The sequence below is a fragment of the Rhinolophus sinicus genome, linkage group LG06 (assembly GCF_036562045.2).
Source record: "Rhinolophus sinicus isolate RSC01 linkage group LG06, ASM3656204v1, whole genome shotgun sequence".
In the NCBI taxonomy this organism is placed as follows: Eukaryota; Metazoa; Chordata; class Mammalia; order Chiroptera; family Rhinolophidae; genus Rhinolophus; species Rhinolophus sinicus.
Genome location: NC_133756.1, coordinates 14,761,517 through 14,784,545, shown reverse-complemented (window position 1 = coordinate 14,784,545; position 23,029 = coordinate 14,761,517). Strand labels below are relative to the sequence as shown.

At 50.5% G+C, this 23,029-nt stretch overlaps 1 protein-coding gene and 1 long non-coding RNA gene across 2 annotated transcripts; one reads left to right on the top strand and one right to left on the bottom strand.

Annotated features, from left to right (window-relative positions):
• Positions 1–64: 64 nt before the first annotated feature.
• Positions 65–17,401, top strand: P3H1 (prolyl 3-hydroxylase 1). The gene is made up of 15 exons (XM_019751048.2): positions 65–592; positions 3,268–3,420; positions 4,513–4,702; positions 4,922–5,053; positions 5,950–6,089; positions 10,821–10,910; positions 11,451–11,503; positions 11,677–11,798; positions 13,915–14,042; positions 14,172–14,267; positions 14,735–14,885; positions 15,530–15,647; positions 16,034–16,109; positions 16,386–16,526; positions 16,937–17,401. Exons 1-15 carry the CDS (start codon positions 128–130, stop codon positions 17,090–17,092), a joined length of 2,211 nt encoding a protein of 736 aa, XP_019606607.1. The 5' UTR covers positions 65–127; the 3' UTR covers positions 17,093–17,401.
• Positions 17,195–23,013, bottom strand: LOC109457871 (uncharacterized). The gene is made up of 3 exons (XR_002139113.2): positions 22,778–23,013; positions 17,456–17,825; positions 17,195–17,330 (listed from the first exon to the last, which is right to left on the bottom strand). It is a non-coding gene; the product is annotated as an uncharacterized LOC109457871 (long non-coding RNA).
• Positions 23,014–23,029: the final 16 nt, after the last annotated feature.

The following is a 23,029-nucleotide window of genomic DNA, read 5'->3' as shown; positions in this document are numbered from 1 at the left end:
CCCAATTTAGGAGGCGGGGCTTCACTCGGACGGGGGGGCGGGGGGCGGGGAGGGGCGGGGCTTCCCGGGGGTGGGACTCCGGTCTAGGTGGCGGGCGGCGAACGACCCGGTTAGGTGTGAGGCGGCGATGGCGGCAAGCGCTTTGAGTCTCCTGAGCACATTGCTGACTGTAGTCACCACTGCTTCCCGGGCCCAGGTCGAGTCCGAGGCAGGGTGGGACATGTCGGCGCCGGATCTGCTCTTCGCCGAGGGGACTGCGGCCTACGCACGCGGGGACTGGCCGGGGGTGGTACTGAGCATGGAACGGGCGCTGCGCTCGCGGGCCGCCCTGCGCGCCCTCCGTCTGCGCTGCCGCAGCCGGTGTGCCGCCGACGTCCCGTGGGAGTTGGACCTCAACTCGCCCCCGAGCCTGACGCAGGCCTCGGGCGCGGCCGCCCTGCAAGACCTGCGTTTCTTCGGGGGGCTGCTGCGCCGCGCCGCCTGCCTGCGCCGCTGCCTGGGGCCGCCGGCCGCCCACTCACTCAGCGAGGAGCTGGAGTTGGAGTTCCACAAGCGGAGCCCCTACAACTACCTGCAGGTCGCCTACTTCAAGGTGCAGACCTGCCTGGGCCTGAGCGGCCGGGTTCCTTCTGGGAGTGGTTGCAGGCGATGCGGGGGAACTTGGGAGACCAGGGATGTATCCGCGGAGACGGAAGGTGGTCTCCTGACCTCGGACCCAGGGAGAGCAAGGGCCCTGCCGGGAGACCTACCTCGCCCAGTTCGCCCATTCACTGGTAACCCCAAAGGTCCAGCCTGGGATTAAGGCACCCACCAAGCAAAACTTGGGTTTGTGTGTTTTCCCCGGGAGGCCTCCTAGAGGGAACTAAAGCGGCACCTTGGGTCTCTCATCCTGATTTCATTGTAAATGTCTGAGTGAGAAGGTAGGACCTTTCTACAGTATCTTCCTTCCGGTTCGATTTTCAGTGATGCTTTTCCTGCCGCGCGAGTGCTGCAGCTTTCTTTGAAGACGCGAGGTTGCCACGTCGCCAGTAGGGGCTGTCTGGCCCTTCCCTGTACGGGACCCTCTGGCTGGTCTGTTAGGTTTCCAAAGAAAATGAGTAATTTAGGAATTCCAAAGTGCCTTCAGTCCAAGTGTATACATGGATTTGGAGCACTCTTGGCCTGTTTGATGATGATGATGATGATAGCCAGCACGTAACTTTCAGGCACTGTTTTAAGTACTTTGCTTTTATTAACTCACTTACTCAGATCCCAGCAATATTCTGTACGGTGGGTGCTATTATTGGCCTCATTTTATTGGGTGAACAAAGAAGGAGGAGCTGTGTAGCATATCTATTATATCCATAGTTTAACAGACGTTCAACTCGACCTAAAAAGAAACTTAGAAAATTGAGGGGACCTCAGATTTCCACCTCTCCACAAGCATTTTGCATGCACAGTTTTGCTCCATTCCTCCTAGTTACTCAGAATAGTACTGGGCTTGAAACCCAAATAACTGGGCTGTGTTTTTGGTCATGTCACTTACCAGCACCTTTAAAAATTCTTTGATAAATGTGTATTGCATACCTACTACATTCCAGTTCTTGTCCAGGTAATTAAAGTGCTTGACTTTATGTTTCACTGTTTGTCTTGCTTTGCTATTAAGAATCACTACAGGGAGGACTACTAAAAGGGTACGTACATAGGGCTATGGGAGCACACAGGAGGGAGAATGTAGCTTTGTCTCGGAGAAATTAGACTTGAAGAAAGAGGTGACATTTGAAGCTGATTCTAGATATTGCTAGAGGAGAGCAAGGATGGCCATTCCAGATTGAGTGAGGCCAGAGTGGGAAGTGAATTCTGCAGGCTTCAGGGAGCCATCATCAGAATTGGGTTTTAGAATGCTAATTCTGGAAGCCTTGTGGAATATGCCTTGGAAGAAGGAGAAAGTGGCGGCAGGGAGAATCATTAGGAGATGAGTGTGGTTGTTCACGTGAAAGAAGGAAAGTAGGTGCCTCAGTGCTTAGGGAGTAAGAAGGATTGGGAGTAGAGAGAGGAGTGAGGAGATGGGGGAAAACAGAAAGTTAAGAGCAATGCTGGAAGATAGGAGAGGGAATACATCCATAAAAGGGATAGGCTTGAAAAAATTCCTAATCTTACAGTTAAGGAAACTGAGGTACAGAGATGGGGATTATTGACCGTGGGTCACTTAGCTATTTTAGGGTCACAGCCAGGCAGTCTCCATGTTTAGTGTGCATTTACTAGTACCAATGATCAGAAAAGAAAAAAAATAGCATATTAATATGCTAAGATTTACATTTACTGAGCGAACATTTATTGAGCATTTCATTTGTGCTCGGCACCATACGTTAGAAGCTGCGTATATATTATCGCCTTTAACTTTCCCAACAATGCTATGAGACTGTGAGTGCTATCTCCAAGTGACAGATGGGGGAACTGAGTTTAGAAACTCAACTCTAACTTGTCAAAAGCCCCAGCAAGTGAGTAATTAAACCTAGATTTGTCACTGGTCTGCCTGACACCAAAGCTCATGTAGTTAATCGTTAGATCATCAGTAATTTATTTTAGATTCTGCATATGATCCTGTGTAACTTTGATATGCTGGAGTCCATTGCTATGGGCAGTATTGTGGCCTGTAGCACAATTTCCCCCTCAGTTCTGTATAGCCACTTGTTTTAACCTCATGAGCCCTGGACTTTGAGTCAGAAGATGCTGTGTCTGGATTTTATAAAGAATCTAAGGATTTTTCAGCCACCCACCTTTTCCTTGAAAGTGTTGAAAATACTTAACTTGATGCAAGAAAAAGGAAAAAAATTCTAGGCACATTCTTAGGCAAAGTCTACTTGTTAACTGCTCTTTCTCCCTTACTCCTAAATCCTCAAAGTCTTAGACTTCCTTCAGCTCAGTCGGTACATCTGAATGTTGAGAATACATTCTTTGGGCACTTAGTTTTCCAGTGTTCCCCCTACAATACAACCTTTGTTTTAAAACAGAATGTTCACACTGTTGAAGCGTTACCTCCTGCAATTCAGGGAACCCCTAAGCCTGATTTGGGAAATAGCTGAAAATCTGCCCAGGGCCCTGTGCTCCTAATCTCTGCTATGTAGTTCCTGCCATAGGTGTGTTTTCTGAGCCAGGCAGGGGCTGGGGCACACTGAGTGGAAGGTTCAGGAAGACTGAGATTTCCTGTTTACTGTGGACTGCACACTTGGACACAAACCTTAGGGTTTGCATGTGAGAATTATATTGCCTGTGCTTCATTCTTAGATAAACAAGTTGGAGAAAGCTGTCGCAGCAGCGCACACCTTCTTCGTGGGCAATCCTGAGCACATGGAGATGCGTCAGAACCTAGATTATTACCAGACCATGTCTGGGGTGAAGGAGACGGACTTCAAGGATCTTGAGGCCAAACCCCATATGGTGAAGAAACTTTTTCCCTCTCTCTCTTTTTATTCAACTGACATTGACTGGGGTTGTTTTTGGATTACAGAAGTAATATACGTTCATTATACACGATTAGAAAAAGGCAGATACATATAAAACAGAAAGTAATCATCTATAATACTGCCACCTTGAGAAAACTGGTAGTTGATATTTTGACCTATTTTTTTAAGTCTTTCGTAAGTAATTTTTTAACCTCATTTGGTGTCATATTGCATATGTATTTTTCATTGTCCTTTTTGAATTTACATTACATCATGAGCCTTTTCTCATGTCTTTAGATTTTCTTTCAAAACACAATTTTTAAAGGATGCATGACAGTCCATCTCATGCATAGATCGTATTTATTTACAAGTCACATTTTTTGGGGTCATGTAGGTTTGGCTTTTCACTATAAGTGGTACAGTATTCCTCAATGTTCTTATTCTACTTGTTTAGCAGGAAAAGTATGGATTCCATAAGAGAGATTGTCTGTGATGATGTAGCATTTTTATAAAGTGTTTATATTCTCGTAAGTTTTAATAGTTTAGAAATAGAGGTATTGGAAAAAATAGCAGAATGACTTTTAAAATAAATCGTGTACACCTAATATATTATACAGCCATACACAGTTTTCGGGTTATTTTTAAGTGATTCTGTGATCAATGAAAATAGTTATTGTCCACAGACTGGGAGCTGTGTCCCACAGAGAGCGAAATTAAAGTCTATAATGTGTTGCATGCAGCAGCTCAAATCATCCCTCATTGCTGGAAAGATTGCTTTCATCACCACAGACCACATTCTAACATTTAAGAGTTACATTTTTTATTAAACTTTTATTTTAAAAACTTTTAACCCTACAGAAAAGTGCAAGCAAATTACATGTATCTTTCATCTAGATTTAGTTAAATGATTTTAGATTTCAAAAGGAACAAGTAAAGACCACTTACGCAAGGCCTTTATTATGCAGCAGCCACCCTTTCCACCCATAGCCCAAGGTGAGCAGGAAATGAGATCCCTCGTGAAGGTGGACAGGAACAAGGAGAGGGGCTTGTCCGTGGCCTGCGTTTGAGTACTCCCTCCTCCCAGTAGGATGAGTTCCGACTGGGAGTCCGACTCTACTCAGAGGAGCAGCCGCAGGAAGCCGTGCCCCACCTAGAGGCGGCGCTGCAGGAGTACTTCCTGGCGGACGAGGAGTGCCGGGTGCTCTGCGAGGGACCCTATGACTATGATGGCTACAACTACCTGGAGTACAACGCTGACCTCTTCCAGTCCATCACAGGTGCGTGGCTCAGCCTGGCCCCGGGTCAGGCCTGCCTGCGCTCCAAGAGCAACGTGATAATATTGTAATACGTACACACAGCATCTTCAGGCTCATTTCTAAATTTCCTAAGTCTGGGAATCCGACTAAAGATTGCTTCCACTTCAATTTGTTCATCTTAACCAAAACTCGAGTCCTGAAGATTGAATTAGGTTATTCCCCCTCTTTGATTGCTTTCAGATCATTACATCCAAGTCCTCAGCTGTAAGCAGAACTGTGTCACCGAGCTGGCTTCCCACCCAAGTCGAGAGAAACCCTTTGAAGACTTCCTGCCATCGCATTATAATTATCTGCAGTTTGCCTACTATAACAGTAAGGCCGACTTTCCTCTTTCTCTGCTGCTTTTATGTACGAAGCCAAAAGCGAGGTAGGCAGGGATTACGGCCAATGTGCTTCTTGAACACGTTTGCCTTCTCTCTGGCTCTGGAAGATACTGTGCCACGTGATCCCTGGGTGTTTTGTCACAAGCCACTGGACAAGGTAGCCGATACCAGCAGCCCAAAAGCTGGGAGAGGGAGGCTGTAGGACCTCTCTCTCTTGTTCCTTCTATGACATTTATATTCTAATTTTGCATCTGAATTAAGTCACAGCAAAGGCTGTGACCATTGAAACCAGCTCTCAGGGCACTTCCCAGCCCTTCTCCCTTGTATAGCACTGATGTTCTCAGGAGGGCCTGTCAATACCCAGAAAAACAAGTCAGCAGGACTTCACTGAGTTCCTGCTGTGTGTTAAGCATTACAGCATATTCAAGAGTACAGGATGTTTATAGTTGAGTTGAGACTAACACATATCAATAAAGAGACAATCTGCTATTGTAGTCTACCCCCCTTCTGAAAATCCATAGGGAAAAGAAGGTAGGAAAATGGAAATATTCCTGAAGTTGGTCTAATATTGAATCCAGTGTTTGAGTTACTTGAGAATTTTTGAATATGTGGGCTTGCAGAGGGTTCTACTTTGTTTCAATATTAGGCAGCCCTGAGGATGTTGAGCACCTTAAAATCAATCCTATATTCTATATTTATATAACTCTTGTTACTCTTATTCTTCTATAACGTCTCCTCCCCCCCATCAGGCAGTTTTGTTTTGCAACTAGGCTACCTTGTTATGTCACCATTGCTTTGAGTTGTAGTGAGACTGACCACTAGTGGTTCCTGGTACCCAGGATTAGACCCTTTCTTGTCAGCCTCTTTTTTTTTTTCACTTTGCAGTTGGGAATTATACACAGGCTATTGAATGTGCCAAGACCTATCTCCTCTTCTTTCCCAATGATGAGGTGATGAACCAGAATCTGGCCTACTATACCGCCATGCTTGGAGAAGAACAAGCCAGATCCATTGGGCCGCGTGAGGTGAGAGACTTGCATTAGTTATGGCAGCTGCTAGCTGAACCCAGACCAGAGGGCAGAGAGTGGGGTAGAGAAGGGTTAGCTGGCATTGCTTGGGTGTGGTAGGGACACAATACCTGGGCATGTGGGAGTGCACTGAGTGCTTGTCGCTGGGAGAACAAGGAAACACAGGAAGCAAGGAGCCTTATTAACATAATTAATTAGCACGATTAATTAGCAGGATCTGGGCCCAGAAGTCTGTTGTTTGAGTCTTCAGAAGCAGAACTGCAAAGCAGCACATTCTTTCCCCTTTTTGGCACCCCCTACTTTGAGACTTGGTACCATTTGGCCAAGATTTATCATTTTTAACATAATGCTCATTTTGTTGTTGTTGTTGTTTTTTCTCTCTCACTTTCTGTCTTCATTTTCTTTCCTACCCTCTCTTCTTTCTGCCATAGTCTCATCTCTCCCTCTTTCAGCATTATTCCCATCCCACTCCAATACAAGTAGAAAAATCTATATAACACAATGACCAAAATGAAATGCACTGAAATGTTAGCAATGGTCTTTCTGGGTGATGGAATTATGATGATTTTTGTATTTTGCTCATTTCTATTTTCTAAATTCCCTACAGTGAATGAGTATTATTTTTGTATTAAAAACATAAAAAATTATCTCTTTTAACTTAATGAAGTTTGAGACTATGAACCTCGATATTTGTACATATGCCTTGCACAGACTCCAGAGCCTCTTCTTGAGCCCAGAGCAATGAGGTGGATTTGAAGTCACTAGTCTGGGCTCAAGTCATGGTTCCCCCACGTACTAGCTGTGTGATCTTCGTCATTGTCCCTCTGCATCTCAGTTCCTCCTTCTGTAAAATGAAATGATGGTTCTTATTCTGTCTTCAACACAGGATAAGTGTGAGGGTCAAATGAGGTAGTGAGCCAACAGGCGCGGTGTCATGCAGGGTGTCATGCGGGGGTCTCAGCTCCCGCTCCCCGCATAAGAACGCAGGATATGGTGAGGCCAAAAAGGAACACCCACGGAGCCATAGGTAGGGGAATCATACCACTATAGTCTCGCTGGCGGCTGGGTTGGAGACACGGGAAGCAGGAGCCACATGATCCGCAACCTGCCGTCCACTTCTCTGTCAACCAGCCTCACTTGCTAACTGCAATCCACCCTGCTAACTGCAATCTGCTCTTGCCAGCCACCATCTTCTTGCTAGCCCCCATTTTTCTGTTAGCGTAGCCACGGCAGGTATATTAGTGGCCAGTGGCTCTCTGGTTACAGCTGACAGCCAACTAGCCACAGCTCATGGCCATCCAATCACAGTTGATGGCCATTTACTACCTGAGCCAGCACTTTTCCACGTGAGGGCGAGAGCCTAGAAACTGCACTCCTGGCTCTGTCCTCACACGCAGTACCATGTATACAAAGTGTTGTGTAGTTGGGTAGCATCACGGGGGTCTTGCTGATAGAACACATGTGGCAGGTGGCCAGTTCCCTCACCTCTAACCTCAGCCACCTCCTGGAACAGAGGGTGACCCTCAATCGCCTGTGTCCTGCTGGCCTCTCTCAAATGCCATCTATGTTCTGTGTAAAAATGGCTGTAAACTTTGGAGCAGTTTTTCTTCTTGTCAAAGAAAAAATGGTGAATAGCTACAATTACTCTAGAGGCCACTCAGGTGTTAATGCAACAAATATATTGGAGAAATGTAGGGGGTGAGAAACAGGCACACTCATGCACTGTTCATTTAACCAGTAATGGGACTGCTGGCGATTTGCCTCACAGTACTGGCATGCAAAGGTTAGTGCACAGGTGTGCATCGGAACATTGCCGGGGAAAGCAAAAAACTGGCAACAAGGTAAACGCCATCAATTTGGAGACGGAGTAAATAAATTTTGCTACATTCATTCAGTGACATAAAAGACTATTATATTGCATGAATAGATTACTATGCACCGAAATAAAATTGTCTCCATGATACAATTTTAGGCAAAGAAAAAAAAAGATACAGAATTATAATTATATTAATTCCTATTTATGTTTTTTTGAACTACATACATAAAAGTGTATACATATATAAAGTGTAAACTTTCTGGACAGATTGATAAGAAACTGTTAATCGGGATTACCACTGAGAAATGAGGTCTCGGGTGGGGTGGGAGACTGAACGTTTCTGTTTATGGCTGTTAATACTCTGGGAATTTCAGCTATATATGTATTACTTCTACATCTTTTTGAATGCCATTTAAAACATACCTTATGGCACTGGTGATACAGAAAAATATAGAATCCAAAATCTATAGAATACTATAGTGTATATATTATAATAGACATGTGTGCAAGCTAGACTGGAAGCATGGAAGAGAAGTAATAACTGGCGAGTCAGGGTAAGCCACACAAGAGGAAGTAGTGTTGACAGTTCTTTGTAAAAGTTTTCAGAAGGTGAATGAGGCAGGGAAGGGCCTTTTAGACAGAGAACAGCATGTGCAGACAACCTGGACAATTGTACCATGTGAATGGAAGATGATACTAGGGAGTTACAGGCAGTGAGGCCTGGGGGTGTCAGATTTTGAAGGGTCTTGAGTGCCCCTCCAGGACCTTGGGCTCTAGTGCTTGAGGTAGACAATGGGAAGCCCTCGGTGGGTTTGAAGCCTTAGCCTGATAAGATGTGATGGTGATTGACTCCAAATGGGAAGGTGCTGGAAGCAGGACACCAGATGGAGGCTATTGAGGTGGGACAGAGGCGAGCTGCCACGGCCGAGTGAGGCAGTGGCTAGAAGAGAGGAACTGATTAGGTGGAGGTAGGAGGTGGAATTGGCAGAATGTGGGGGATGTTTTCACTCCTCCTTCCTCTTCGTATCTAATTAGGCACCAAATTCCCAGCTTGGGAGACGCATGCATGGTGCTGTCCACCTGGCTCGGGAATGCACAGGTCTGCTTTCCTCGCAGATCTTCTGGCTTGCCTGAACTGCAGCCCAGGGTGGCTCATTTTTCCTCTGCTCACTGGGAGAAGTAGGTAGATGATGTGGCAGTAAGTGACTTCCATCCGGTTGTTGAGCCACTTATTATTGAAAATAACTACCCATCAAATGTGTGTGGTATCTTACAGCTTACAAAATTCTTTCATCGCTTTTATTTCATTTAATTCTCATAACAACTCGGTGAGGTCGGGGTCACCAACCTACGCTGAAGGAAAAAAACAAGGTTCTTCCTTAGCTCTGGAATCCTGGGATCTCTAGTCAAAAGAATCCTCTGGCCATCTCCCCCATGGAGACGGGTTATCTTGCAGTTGTCCTCTTTGGCCACTAGATGGGACCATCTGGTTTGGAGATGGCACCTCTAGTCTCTGTCATGCTGGGTTAATACTTTCCCCCCCCCCTTTATGGTCACGTTAGTGAGTCTGGGGCAGAGAGGAAAATAAGCCCATATGGTCAATCTACCATTTTTAACTAGAACTCCCCTTCTTGAAAGAAAGTAACTAACATTTGTTGAGCCCTGTCCCAGGCCAAGCTCTGTCCTGGGTGCTTTACACCTGTCATCTCATTGAATCATCACAGCCACCCTGTCAGGTGTGTGCTGTTCTTCTCATTTTAGAGATGAAGACATTTCGGCTCCAAGAGATGAGTTAACTCGCACTGTGACGATGGCTGGTAGTGGTGACTGGAATTGGTTTCCCTGCTTTATACCAGTGCTGGCACAGTTCCTGACACTTAGCTGATATTCAATAAATTGGTGTTGAATGAATAAATGCGGAAGCAGGACTTGCTCCCTAGCAGCCTCCCGCTTACAGAGCTGTTGGGAGCGTTAACTGAGATAACATCCCTAGGTTGCTGTCTAGCACTTGGTGAAGAAAACCAATCATTTAAACTCCACAGGAGAAAATTCCCATCTTCCTCTTGGGTAAATATAATAGATGGTATAAGACTCATTGATGCTGTTAACATTTTCCTTACTGCCCTCATTTTTTATTTCATCTGATGGTGTCTTGTTTTTCTTTTCCTTTCTTCTGCTGCTTGGAGACTAGCAGGGCACCTAGGGAAAGATGGGACGCCAGAAGGTAGTTTCCGTGCCCTGGGTAAGCCCTACCTGTGAGCACATCTGGGAAGGCCAGATGCCAGACCCAGCTGCTGTTGCTACAGCTGCCCAACTTCAGGGGATGACACGGCCTGTTCCAAGTCTGAGGAAAGGCAGTGACATAACAAAAAGCACATGGGCTTTAGAATTGGAAAGAACTAGGTTTGAATGCAGGTCCCTGCTCTACCATTTCCTATAGTGTCACCTGAAACAAGTCACATATCCTCTCTGCACCTCGGTGTCTGTCTGTAGAATAAGGATAACAGCACCGACCTCAAAGATGGCTGTAAAGATGCAGTAAATAAAACACCTAGGTTTCCTTCCTGAGGATTAAAATCCTGCAGAAGTCAAGAAGGAACTCTCCTTTGAGAAACATTTCTGTATCTTCTGAGAATCATCAGATTCTCCATCTCAGAGATTAATGGGGGTGGTGGAAGGGGGCTTTTTCCCTTCAAGGGAAGTGGTTTATGCCATCCTCAGAGGTACTGCTTGAGCCAAGCAAGAGGAACCCTTGAACGTAGAAGTCCCACTTTTGTCCCAGATGGGGAGTAACACGCTAGTGGTGGGAGAGGAGCCTCAGGTCACACTGGGAGCAACATGTCGCATGCCAGGGGGCACCCCCAGGAGTTACAGAGCTGATTTCCAGGGCATTTCTTCTACTGTTTCCTCAGAGCGCCCAGGAGTACCGACAGCGAAGCCTGCTGGAGAAAGAACTGCTTTTCTTCGCTTACGATGTTTTTGGAATTCCGTTTGTTGATCCGGTGAGCCAGGGTACAGAGCTAGGGGTCAGGGAGGAGCATGAGGGCGCGGGGGATCGGGGTGAGTGGTGTGGCATGTAATTCTAGGGAGAAAACTGTTAGGGGGTTGAGCCAAGCATGGGATCTGTGAAATCTGTGGATGAGAGACAGAGAACGACAAAAGGGAATTCTGCACAGCTACCGTGTTTCCCCGAAAATAAGACCTAGCTCGACAATCAGCTCTAAAGTGTCTTTGGGAGCAAAAATTAATGTAAGACCTGGTCTTATTTCACTATAAGACCCGGTATAATATAATATAATAATATAAGAGCAGGTCTTATATTAATTTTTGCTCCCAAAGACGCATTAGAGCTGATGGTCCAGCTAGGTCTCATTTTCGGGGAAGCAGGGTAGCTAGCAATGACTGCGGTTCAGAGACCTCTCACTTTATCTGCTGAGATGAGGCAGCAGATGGATTCTCCTGTAAGCCCTATTTTATGCATCGAGACCTGGAACGTTAAGTCGGTCACCCTACACTGTTAATTTTTCCTCACCTGCTTTTAGGATTCGTGGACTCCAGAAGAGGTGATTCCCAAGAGATTGCAAGAGAAACAGAAGTGAGGCCCTTGAAGAAACTGCATGCTTGGATCGGTCTGATGAAGCACTTGAGGCTTCCTGAGCCCAGGCAGATGTGAACTCCTGGCACGGGGTGGGCAGGTCCAGTCTGGAAGTTGGGGTGGGAGCCAGGGCCAGCCCCAGAATCCAGGCCTCAGAGTGGCTGTGCTCACAGGTCAGAACGGGAAACAGCCGTCCGCATCTCCCAGGAGATTGGAAACCTGATGAAAGAGATTGAGACCCTTGTGGAAGAGAAGACCAAGGAGTCGCTGGATGTGAGCAGGCTGACCCGGGAAGGTGAGGGGACCGAGCTTGGAGCCATCCATGGCTGTCGTGGAGGCAGCAGCGCAGGTCAGCCCCACGCTAGCTGGGCGGCGCCAGGTTCACTGTGGGCCAGCCTCCGGATCTGAGCCAGCGTGGGTCAGGGCTTACCCTGCCTCGGTGTTCTTCCTAACTCGCCAAAAGGACGTCCCCCGGAAGGAGCACTGGGAATTGGCATTTGGTAGGAAATAGACTCCTGTATCGCAGTCACATGGGTTTAGTTCACTTCAGTGAGTATTTGGAGGACAACTCATCCTGTTTTCCTACTTCCAAACTGTTTTCTCCCAACTTCCATCATTCGTCCTGTTACTGAGCCTCAGAGTCTTCAGGGCCCCTTTGGTCCTCTCCCCTCCTTGCCCGTCCCCTCCAGTGCTCGGGGAGACCTACTGATTATAACTCTGCTCTCTCTCCCCAGCCCTTTTCTTTTCCCATTGCCTCAGACCTGTTTTGGGCCCAGCAGCTCCTGTATGCCCTGCATCTTTCCTGTTCCTGTCTGTCCCTGCCCCTTCCCACGTGGGGGACAGACCAGCCTTCCAAACACGGGGACTCTAACATCCTCCCCGCCCGCCTCAGATGTCCTGCTCCTTCCTGGCTTGCACCTTCTCTTCAGCCACACTGGGCTCCTCCTGTTCTTGGAGCCTCTCTCTGCCAGAAGTCTCTGTTCATGCCTATCCCTCCTCCTAATTCACTTCCTGTCATCTCTGCCTGTTTGCGTCTCATATACACCCTACAAAGCCTCCTTAATCTCCCGGCCATTTGCAATCCCCTCCCTCTTTCTGTTGAACTTCCAGGGCTCTTCCTTCCTACTTTCCCCAGGTCTGCCAGTTGTTTGTGTAAGTGTTGGAATGGGTGCCATCTTTTGGTGTCAACCCCTCGTCTTGTCCAGCTCAGTGCCTGGCACATGCGGAGGCCTCAGTAAATAGAGGCAGTTGGATTGAGTCTCTAGTGTGTCCCCAGCACAGAGAGACATCATGAGAAAGAAGAGAGAAATGTTGGCCTTTGCTCTACAGTTGCTAAATTAGCAGTGATTAATTTAACAAGATTGGCATGTGAAAGAATTTGTCCAGACTTCCTTTGTTTTCAGGGACCTTTCACTCAATATTTCTCTTGATTCTCATAACGACCTGGGAGGTGGGCTGGGCAGATTGTAAGATCCTCGTTTTTGTTTTTGTTTTTATTGGGGAAGAGAAACAGGACTTTATTGGGGAACAGTGTGTACTTCTGGGCCTTTTCCAAGTCAAGTTGTTGTCCTTTCAATCTTAGTTGTGGAGGGCGCAGCTCAGCTCCAGGTCCAGTTGCCGTTGTTAGTTGCAGGGGGCGCAGCCCACCATCCCTTGTAGGAGTTGAGGATTCAAACCAGCAACCTTGTGGTTGAGAGCCCGTGCTCCAACCAACTGAGCCATCTGGTCACCCGGGAGCTCAGCGGCAGCTCATTGACTTCATTCTAGTTGCGGAGGGTGCAGCTCACTGGCCCATGTGGGAATCGAACCGGCAGCCCCATTGCCCAGAGCTCGCACTCTAACCAACTGAGCCACCGGTCTACCCCAAGATCCTCGTTTTAAATCGATGATGATGATGATGATGATGATGTGATGGTAGCTAAATATTTTAGCATTTACTGTGTGCCAAGTATTGTGCCAAGCTTTTAACTTGCCTTACTGTTCTTTACATCAAACAGGCATCACACTTACAAGGTAGATGCTGTTTTACAGATGAGAAAATTAAGGCTCGAGGAGGTTAAGTAACCTACCATCATCATACATGTAAGATCAGGACTCAAACCCAGTTCTTTCTGATTCTGGAGCTCATGTTTTAGGAATGTGTTTATAATGTTTCCTCAACAACGTGTGAAGGCCCAAGAGGCAGCAGCTGTTTGGGAGTAGAGCTAGGACTAGGACGTGGCTCTCTGACCTTTCAGCTCTAAGTTCTGTTCTCTGGACCACCCTACCTTTGGAAGTGACCAAACCAGAGATTTTTCTGGTGAACAGGAAACAACTAGAATTTCTCTTCCTTACAGAGAAGCGGTATCCAATGGTGAGTGTCTGGACAGAACGGCTCTTGGATTTAGCCCGGTCTTGTCATTGCTTTGCAGGTGGCCCCCTGCTCTATGAAGGCATCCATCTCACCATGAACTCCAAAGTCTTGAATGGCTCCCAGCGGGTGGTGATGGATGGTGTGATCTCTGATGATGAGTGTCGGGAGCTGCAGAGACTGACCAACGTAAGGGAAACCCAGTGACACCACCTTCTCCCTAAGGGCCCAGCCTCCCCCCACTCAGTGCCTCTTAGGCTGAGGGCCTCAGGTGGTCAACTGCCCTGACTAACTACACCTGTTTTTTGGGCCTTGTAGGCAGCAGCAACTTCAGGAGATGGCTACCGGGGCCACACCTCCCCACACACCCCTAATGAAAAGTTCTATGGCGTCACTGTCTTCAAAGCCCTCAAGGTAGAGTCAGTACTCAGCGTTGGAGAGTGTGGAGAAGGGGAGGGGAGGCCCAGGCTTTGGGAGGAGCTGGGGATGGTGCCAGGAAAGGTTAAAGATGTCTACCTGTCGACATTGCAACTGCCGTGGAAGGATGATAGATTAAGCTGAGAGAGGTTAACTTTGAATCCTGGCTATTAGACCAAGTGTAATACAATGAGGCAAGCAAGACACCACTGATATCCAAAGCTATGAGAGTACTTCCTGAAGAATGGCTGGCTCCAGGGGTCTGTATTTCTGCACAGCACGCACAAATTATTCACAAAGAGAAGTGTGAAGGAGCAGGGCAAGTATGATACAATAGGGGTGTGTGGGAAGCAGAGAGACTGTCCCTTTGGTGGGGGGATGAGGAGTGGGGCGTGGGGCCTCAGTGGTCCCTGTTGGCCTACAGAGGGGCATTCAGGGCAGCTGACCACTGGTCTCCTTGGCAGCTGGGACAGGAAGGGAAAGTTCCTCTGCAGAGCGCCCACCTGTACTACAACGTGACGGAGAAGGTGCGGCGCGTCATGGAGTCCTACTTCCGCCTGGACACCCCCCTCTACTTCTCCTACTCCCACCTGGTGTGCCGCACCGCAATCGAAGGTGGGCGTCCTTCAGCCCTGCAGCCCTCCTTGAGCACACACTGTATGGGCTCTGGCTAGATGCTGAGGACATGGAGAACAGGATATGGTCCCTTTCATCCTGGTTTGGAAACCAACATAAACAAATATGTGGCAACACAGTGTGATAAGTGCAGTGGAGGAAGTTATACTTAGTCTACCTGGGGAGTCAGGAGGGCTTCCTGGAGGAGGTGATGACAGTTGTGCAGGATGAATAGGGGTTGTAGAGTACTCAGGGTGATGGAAGGAAGTTCAAGCCAGAGAAAACAGCATGTGCAAAGGAGTGGAGGCATTGAGCAAGGAAGTTGGGGGAAATAAGAAAGTTGCCATTCTGCAGAGTAAGGTTAAATGGGGGAGCAATCAGATAAGGCTGGTGAGATCCTCAGAAGCCAAATTATGGAGAGCTGCAGTCAAGAGTTGTTTTAGGCCAGTGATTCTTAACGACGGTATTGGGCACACATGTGATTCTGTCCTGACACCTGGGCTGAGATGGCTTAGCCAGAGACCCCACATTCACTGGGCATTCCCACAGACCCAGGCACATTTGGAGCAGTACTCCCCATGCAACAGGAGAGTGGTGGTGTCTCCTAAGGTACCTCAGTGCTAACGTGTGTTACTTGGCCACAGAGGCACAGGCTGAGAGGAAGGACAGTAGCCACCCCGTCCACGTGGACAACTGCATCCTGAACGCCGAGACCCTCGTGTGCATCAAGGAGCCCCCAGCCTACACCTTCCGGGACTACAGGTGCCAGCTTGCCCTGCACGTTGTCCCCCAACACACACACACGTTTGGGACCAGCTGTTCCCAGAGTGCAATCCCTTATCCTCAGACGCCCTGAATAGGAAGTCAGACAATCGGAATCATTGCAGTGTAGTGATGACTAGAGCAGTGAAAGGTGCAGAAGGACCCGGGGGAGGGCGTGGCAGATTCTCTGGCATGAGAGGGGTCGGGTGGGAGGTTTGGGATACATTTGTGAGACTTCAGAGAAGGTTCTAGAATGCTTTCTTCCTGTGAAAGGTCGCCCTCCAGCTGCTGGTTGAGAGCACTTGGAGATGAAGGCACTGGAACTGTGGGTTGTCCGGGGAGCGGGAGGAGGCGGTCTGTTTCAAGATGTTCTCTGCCTTTCCCAGCGCCATTCTTTACCTAAATGGAGACTTCGATGGAGGAAACTTTTATTTCACTGAGCTAGATGCCAAGACCGTGACGGTGAGTGTGCCCTTGTCCCATCCCTGGCAGACAGAAACCCCCAAAGTGCAGGGAAAGGACAGCCACTCGGTCTTCCTAGTGGCCAGCGCTCCCCTCCCCAAACCAGGGGGACTTGGAGGTGTGTCCACTGCTCCTCTGACTGGTCACCTTTCCTCTTTAGCTTGGTCTTTGGGGAGCCAGGCTGAGGAACCACCCACAATTGAGAATCCTGATGACTCTGTGCCTCTTCTGAAGGCAGGTGACAGTCTGTCCTGTGTCCCCTTTTGTGCCCTTCAGGCAGAGGTGCAGCCCCAGTGTGGAAGGGCCGTGGGATTCTCCTCGGGCACTGAGAACCCGCACGGAGTGAAGGCCGTCACCAGAGGGCAACGCTGTGCCATTGCCCTGTGGTTCACTTTGGACGCTCGACACAGTGAACGGGTGAGAGGCTAGTGCTGCTGTGACCGGGAAGGGCGCTGTTGGCTGCTTCCGCCCCCACCCCCCCAGCCCCCTGCCCCGTCCCCTTGCCGATGGCTTCGACATAAGAGGAGCACTGGGCTCGGGAGTCCAGCAGCACTGTCGCTGTGGTTGCTTTGCCTCTTCCTGCCTGGCCCTTCTTCCTACTTGCAATGGGAGTCCTGATGGGGGTCCAAGATGGAAAATGACCTTGGCTCTTGGTTCCTCGTTGGGCACCACCTCAGCTGCCTTTGCCCAGAGAGGAAGACCTGCTGGGAAGGAGAGGAGCTCAGAGGCCACCAAGGAAGAGCCTCCTGTTCTCCAGGAAGGCACCTGAGAGGTGGTGAGTACCTGGTCCAGACGCCTCTCTGAACAGCAGGGCTTTGTCCTTGCAGGACAGGGTGCAGGCGGACGACCTGGTGAAGATGCTCTTCAGCCTAGAAGAGATGGACCTCCCCCAGGAGCAGCCCCAGGAAGTGCAGCAGGGCCCCCCCAAACCTGTAGAGGAGTCTGTCTCCAGCAGTGAGTCGGGGCACAAGGATGAGCTGTGACAGCATCCAGCTCCCCACGGACGGGAGAGGAGACCCACCGTGAAGAACTGTCTCGCGCTCTGCACTGGCCAGCCGCTGGGGCTACGTCTGCTGCCCTGCCGAGGGGACCCTGCTCTCAGCCGTCTGCTCGGTGCTACTGCTCTTGGAGTGGACATGGCAGGACGGCCCTCTCCCCTCTGGACCTGGCTGAGGGCTCAGGACACAGGCCCACAGCCACCCCCGGGGCCTGCACAGGCAGCTGCGTGACAGCAATACAGTATTTAAGTGTCTGTGTAGACAATCAAAGAATAAATGATTCGTGTTTTTTTACTCGGTAGTTTGTTCAGAGACTAGAAACATGCCCACCTGCCCCAGAGGTCTCACCTGATAAAAACTGCTCTGGGCAGGACACAGTGGCGGGCACGGTGGCTCAGAAAGACGGCTTGGCCACTTCCCGTGCAGCATCAGGCCAGCACTTAACCTGAGGGACCTCAGGGTTGTCATGTGTATAACGGGATCACAGTCCTCGCGCGGACCCTGTGTAGGCAGTTGTATGGCCCAGATGCAATGTGGGACATAACAGCACTTTGTAAACTGGAGGAGTGGCAGGGATTATTATTAATCCCTCGCTGGCGGGGAGCAGCTGGTCAGCAGTGCTCTGGCGCACTGCCCCCGTGTCGGCTACGTGCGTCCTGCTCCGCAGTCTGGCGCAGTCCACATACTTCAGGGGCTCCGTGTGGGGGGCGACACACCTCTGGGAGACAGAAAAGGCACAACTGGAGATTCAGCTCCTCTGGCCATGAGCCCATCTCCCCTCCTGGGCTTGAGATGCGGTGGGGTAGTGAGTTTGGGAACCTGCACTCAATGCTCATTTATTCAGTCTACTAGTGTTTGTTTATTGAGCCCCAGCTAAGTGCCAGTGCCGGGACTATGTAGCAAACAAAACTAGTCCCTGCCCTGGTAGAGCTTATGTTTTAGTAGGGGAGACAGGAAATAAATGTGTGTGTGTGTGTGTGTGTGTGTGTGTGTGTGTGTGTGACAGAGAGAGAGAGAGAGAGAGAGAGCCTTTGAGGTGGAAAAGAAAGGAGAACAGCAGTAACCTCGTCAGCCACCATCCGCACTGGGGCTTTGACTCAGGGACAGTATCCCTCGTAGGGTTTTGAGAACAGTTGCGGGGGGGAGCAGAGATAGCATCCGAGTTACATTTTAAAGACCTCCATGAAGAGCGCGCATGAAGAACGGACTGTGGTGATGAGTGGGGACAAAGAGAGCGGTACTGCTGTGGTAACTCCGAGAGAGGAAGGTGGTGTGGACCAGGGCGTTGGCAGTGACAGGTCAGGTTCTGGATCTATTAAAGTAGAGCCAACAGGAGTTGCCGATGGATTGGATGGCAAGAGAAAAAAAAGCATCAAGAAGGATTCCAGCCTAAGGAGCTCCCTGGGTATCCAAGTGGAAATACCAAACAGAGAGTCAGATGTGTGAGTCTGATGTTCAGGGAGAGGTGGAGGTAGGACCGTGACTTCGGGAGTCGTCATTGACGTGTGGATGGTGTTCAAAGCCGGGAGTAGTCCGTGGAGACAGAGGAAGAGTCAGAAGACAGCCTGGATGGAGGTGACGGGCTAGAGGACACTGGGATCCAACAGAGGATGTTAGGACCTGCCCTGAGTCGGGCACCAGGAGGGAGGGTGTCCTGGAAGCCGATGGGACTGTCTTATGAAGGAGGAAGGAACTGAGAACCCACTTTTGGGTTTGGTGACATGGCGATCAGTGAGAACTTCAGCAAGAGATGTTTTGGTGCGGTGGTGTGGACGAAAGATGGGCTGGAGCGAGCTCAAGTGAGAAGGGGAGAACACGTGGTGCTGGTGGGTACAGACAGCTCTTTTCAGGAGTTTGGCTCTACGTGGGGGCAGAGAGGAGCTGAAGGGAGATGTAAAGTGCAGAGACGGTTGTTAAGCTGGAGCCAGCACCCCGTGTGAGCACGCTCATAGGAATGTTCCCGTAGGGACAGTCACTGTTCCTTTAGTCATGGATGACCCTGTGTCCTGTTTGGTGACTCCCTTGCCTTATGGAGAGAGAAGCATGTTAGTGGGAAGAGCATGAGATTCACCCACGTGCTCATTGGGCAAGACGCCCACTTCCACCCGTTGGAGTTGTGTGACCTCCGAGTGTGTTGCCTCCCCAGGGACATGGGGTTGCAGTGCTGACCTCCCAGGATGCTCAAGAGGCTTCCTGAGGGATCCGGAGGGAATGCTCATAAAATGCCTGGCACGATGCTCAGCACATAGTAGTTACTCAGCATGACGGAAAACGATAGCCACCTGATTCTGGTCTTCCAGAAGTTTGCACATCAAGGCAAATGACCTTTACTATTTGAATGTATGCTAACCACATGGAGACAGCAGACCATCTCAGCTGAGCTCATGAAAGGCCAAATGTTTTCAACAGCAACAAGACCAGAATACGTGTATACAATTAGGGTGGGTGAGTCGGCCCGGAAGCAGGAGGTGAGTGCCCATCGGGGCTGAGATTCGGCTGATTGCTCAGTCTGTGTAACGCATGTGCAAAGCCCTGTCAGCCATGGGGAGTCTGCTTGAAATGAAGAGAGTGCCCATGGGGGCAATAGAGGGGTGCACACAGCTCAGCCAACGTGGGGCAGATGTGGACGAGGGCCATGTTCACAGCCAGACGGCATGTGTGCCACCGAGGTGCCCCGTCCTGGGTCAGGTGTGGGGCACAGACATGAGGCTGATAGCAGGGCCACAAGGCGCTTACAGTCCTGGGGAAGGGGAGCAACGCACCAAGCACTGTGAAGGGACATATGCGGGGATCCCAGGAAGGCAGGGTGGCTGGGGGGGCACATTGCTGGCTGAACTGAACTGCTGTCTAGCTGTGTGGCCTGAGGCAAGTCTTCTCCAGGCCGAGCTTGTGCTTCCGCAGGAAAGTCAGACTCGGTTGGGGAAGTAAGACCAGCACCACCTCCAATGTTCCAGGTGGTAGCTGCATAGAATGTGCTGGATGGCAACTGACTGAGTCAGACCCTCCTGACTGGCAGCAGGAAAGGACCCGGGAAAGGGCTCCATTAGGAGGGAGGCAGAAACGTAGTCCTCATGCCACCCAGTCAACGATCAACACGTATCTGCTCAGCGCCCGCTCTCTGCCAGGCACTGCCAGGCAGGAAGTGGCAGTGGGTCTTCAGCCACGGGCAGTCCACCCCCACCCAGGATGAGGGCACAAAGGGGAGACCCAGCCCGAGGGAGTCTTTGTGGAACAGAGCTTCCGTTAGCCACATTTCTTCAGGCATATTATGTTTTCCAAAAGCAGTTCTCACCCATTATTTGATCCCTGTAAACTCTGCCATGAACCACACAGGGCAAGTGGTATTAGACCTACTTTTTAATTGTGGGACTAGGCACAGAGAAGCTAAGGGGCTTGCCTAGTGTCACACAGCTTTCAGGGGCAGGGGTAAAGCTGGAACCCTAAGCTTCTTATAATCACATGTGAAAGCACTTTTTAAACTGTGAAGTGTGACACCCCGGGGCAGTTTCTAGTTAACTCTTAATGGAGGCTGGGAGGGGCCCTGAGCCTGCCTGCTCCCCACATGCCTGGGAGTCACTGGGCTGGGTGGGGGGAGCACCAGGGTGGTAGGAGCCGTGCCAGGTTAGGGAACTCTACTCCGGGATCAGGATCTGGATTCCAAAAGGCTTTGGAACGTTGGTGACAGAAGGCCATCAGGGTAGGAGAGGACATTTTGGTAGAACAGACTCAAAACCTCAAATAAGAAAGAGAGGGAAAAACAGAAGGGCTTCAGAGGGGCATGTGAGCAGCACCCTAGATCACAAATGGCCAGAGCCTTTGTTTGAGGGAGGTTCTGGGGGTGCCCAGGATGGAGGCACAGGCAGGCATCCTCTGAGGCCTCAGAGCCCCGAGACTTTGGTCTTGGGGAGAGGGGTTCACTTCCCCTCTTTAGCTCTTATTCCCTCATTTGTCAGTGGAGGTCGTTGTAGCCCCTGGTTTTAGGGGCCTGTGTGGCTCTGACACTCAGTTTCTGTGCGGCCTTGGTCCCAAGGCTCAGAGACGCCCCAGGTGTTCCCAGGGACCAGGATGGTCCCTACAGAGACAGCCCCTGAAGAAGGGCAGGAGAAGGGGTCAAGCCCAGCTCAGAGTCAGAGCAGGCCTGGCCTCTGGGGAATAACCTGTGCCAAGCGGCTGCCATGTGTGGGCACCCTGCCCTCCCTCAGACATTGATCAGCTCCATCGTCAATCATGACCCCATGAACCGGATGTCCTGTTTAGAGGGAAGGATGCAGGCTGCACTGCCCGCTCAGGCATCACCTCCAGAGCAAGCTCCAACTGCCCACCCCCAGTCCTCCTGAGAAGGGCAGGGTGGGGGGTGAACAAGGCAGGAGTCCACAGGTCTGATGGGAAGGCCTCCCCTGCTGCTTCCTACCTTGGGGTAAGTTACCCTGCTCAGCTTTGACTCCTTCTCAGTGAAGGGCTGCCTGGAGGATGAAATGATTAATGCATGAAAGGGTGCTCACTGGGCCCCTAGGAGTGTCTACTCGGCTCTGGCAATGTCTTCTGCTCCCCTTGATTGAACCGTCTCAGCATTGTCTATGGTGGAGGAGGAATCTGAACTCAGAACTGACTTCTCTACAGCTGTTTAGGTCCTGTTTGATTTGGAGACTTGCAGGCCTTCCCGGAAGCAGGCTGGCCTGCACACAGATCCACGGGGCTCTAGCCTTCCCAGCAGGGAGGGCTACAGGGGGGCCAGTGTTCAGAACTGCAGGCCAAACAGCACCCACCCCTGACCCCTCAGAGAGCAGGCTGCTCCCCCAGCTCCCACGGCCTGCAGCTTTAGGCCATACCAGGGGCCCACGCCTTGGGCGGGCACACAGGGCAGCCATTGTCTGTGCAGTGCCTGGCACCCTCTCGTTTTGCATAGCCACGTGAAGAATGCAAGGGTGCAGGATGGGGACGTGTCCCTGCAGAGGGGCGCTGGGGCTGTGGGGGAGGAAGTTGGCTGGGGTGTGGGTAGGGGGGGTCGGCAGCAGGACCCTGCCTTCCCCCAGTGCAGTCCAGGAAAAGCAGGTGGCCTCTGGAGATGAAGGGGGTGTCCTGGGGGCTGGTGGGAGTGAGAGCAGTGTTCTGACATTCCCCCTGCACCCACTGAACGTGAGGGGATTGCTAATGAGGTGGAGGAGAGTTAAACATTCCCCTGCTCCAGAGGGCTGAGTTGGGCTGGGAGAGAGAAGGGAGAAGTGGGCCCTGGGACGGGGAAGCCTGAACCCCAGGAATGTGCAGAGGCCAAGGTTCCCTCCCTCCAGGCTGTTCTGGAGCTGGGCCGGAGGCCCTGGGCCCCTCTGGGCCCAGCAGGAGCTGCTAAGCCAGCCAACAAGGGGATTAAGGGGCTGAACAGTCTGCCTTCCTCAGGCTGATGCCAGAAGGTGCTATCTCCTACCTCCCTGCCAGGCCCCTAGCTGACTGGCAGCTGGGTCTGGCCCAACTTTGACTGGGTCCCTTCTTCTGCCCCTTTCACATCTCAAAGAGACCCCACGGTGCATATTCCCTGATCTGGCCTCCTCTGTTTTTGATATGCATGGTCCCCAAGTACCCAGGACCCCCCTCTCCCCAGTACCCCTTCTCCAGCCCAGTCTCTCCATATCTGGCTTCAGAGCCCACTCCCAAAAGTTTACCTTGATGTCTTACCTGCTGCAAAGTGGAATTCCATTTCCTTTCTGTCCTACAGTCAGAGAGGACAAACAGTCCCCAGGGTCAGATCAGCTGCGCAAGAGCAAAGTCCGTCATCTCAGGGCTGGTGTTTCGGGTAGGCATTAGGAGAATTTTAGGGCACTGGCATCAAAGGGGTTTCCCAGCCGAAAGGCCCTGAGGAAAAGCAGGGTCCCTCCTCCTAGGCCCTCCCTTCTCTATCCCTGGTGGGGGCGGGGGCAGGGGCACCTA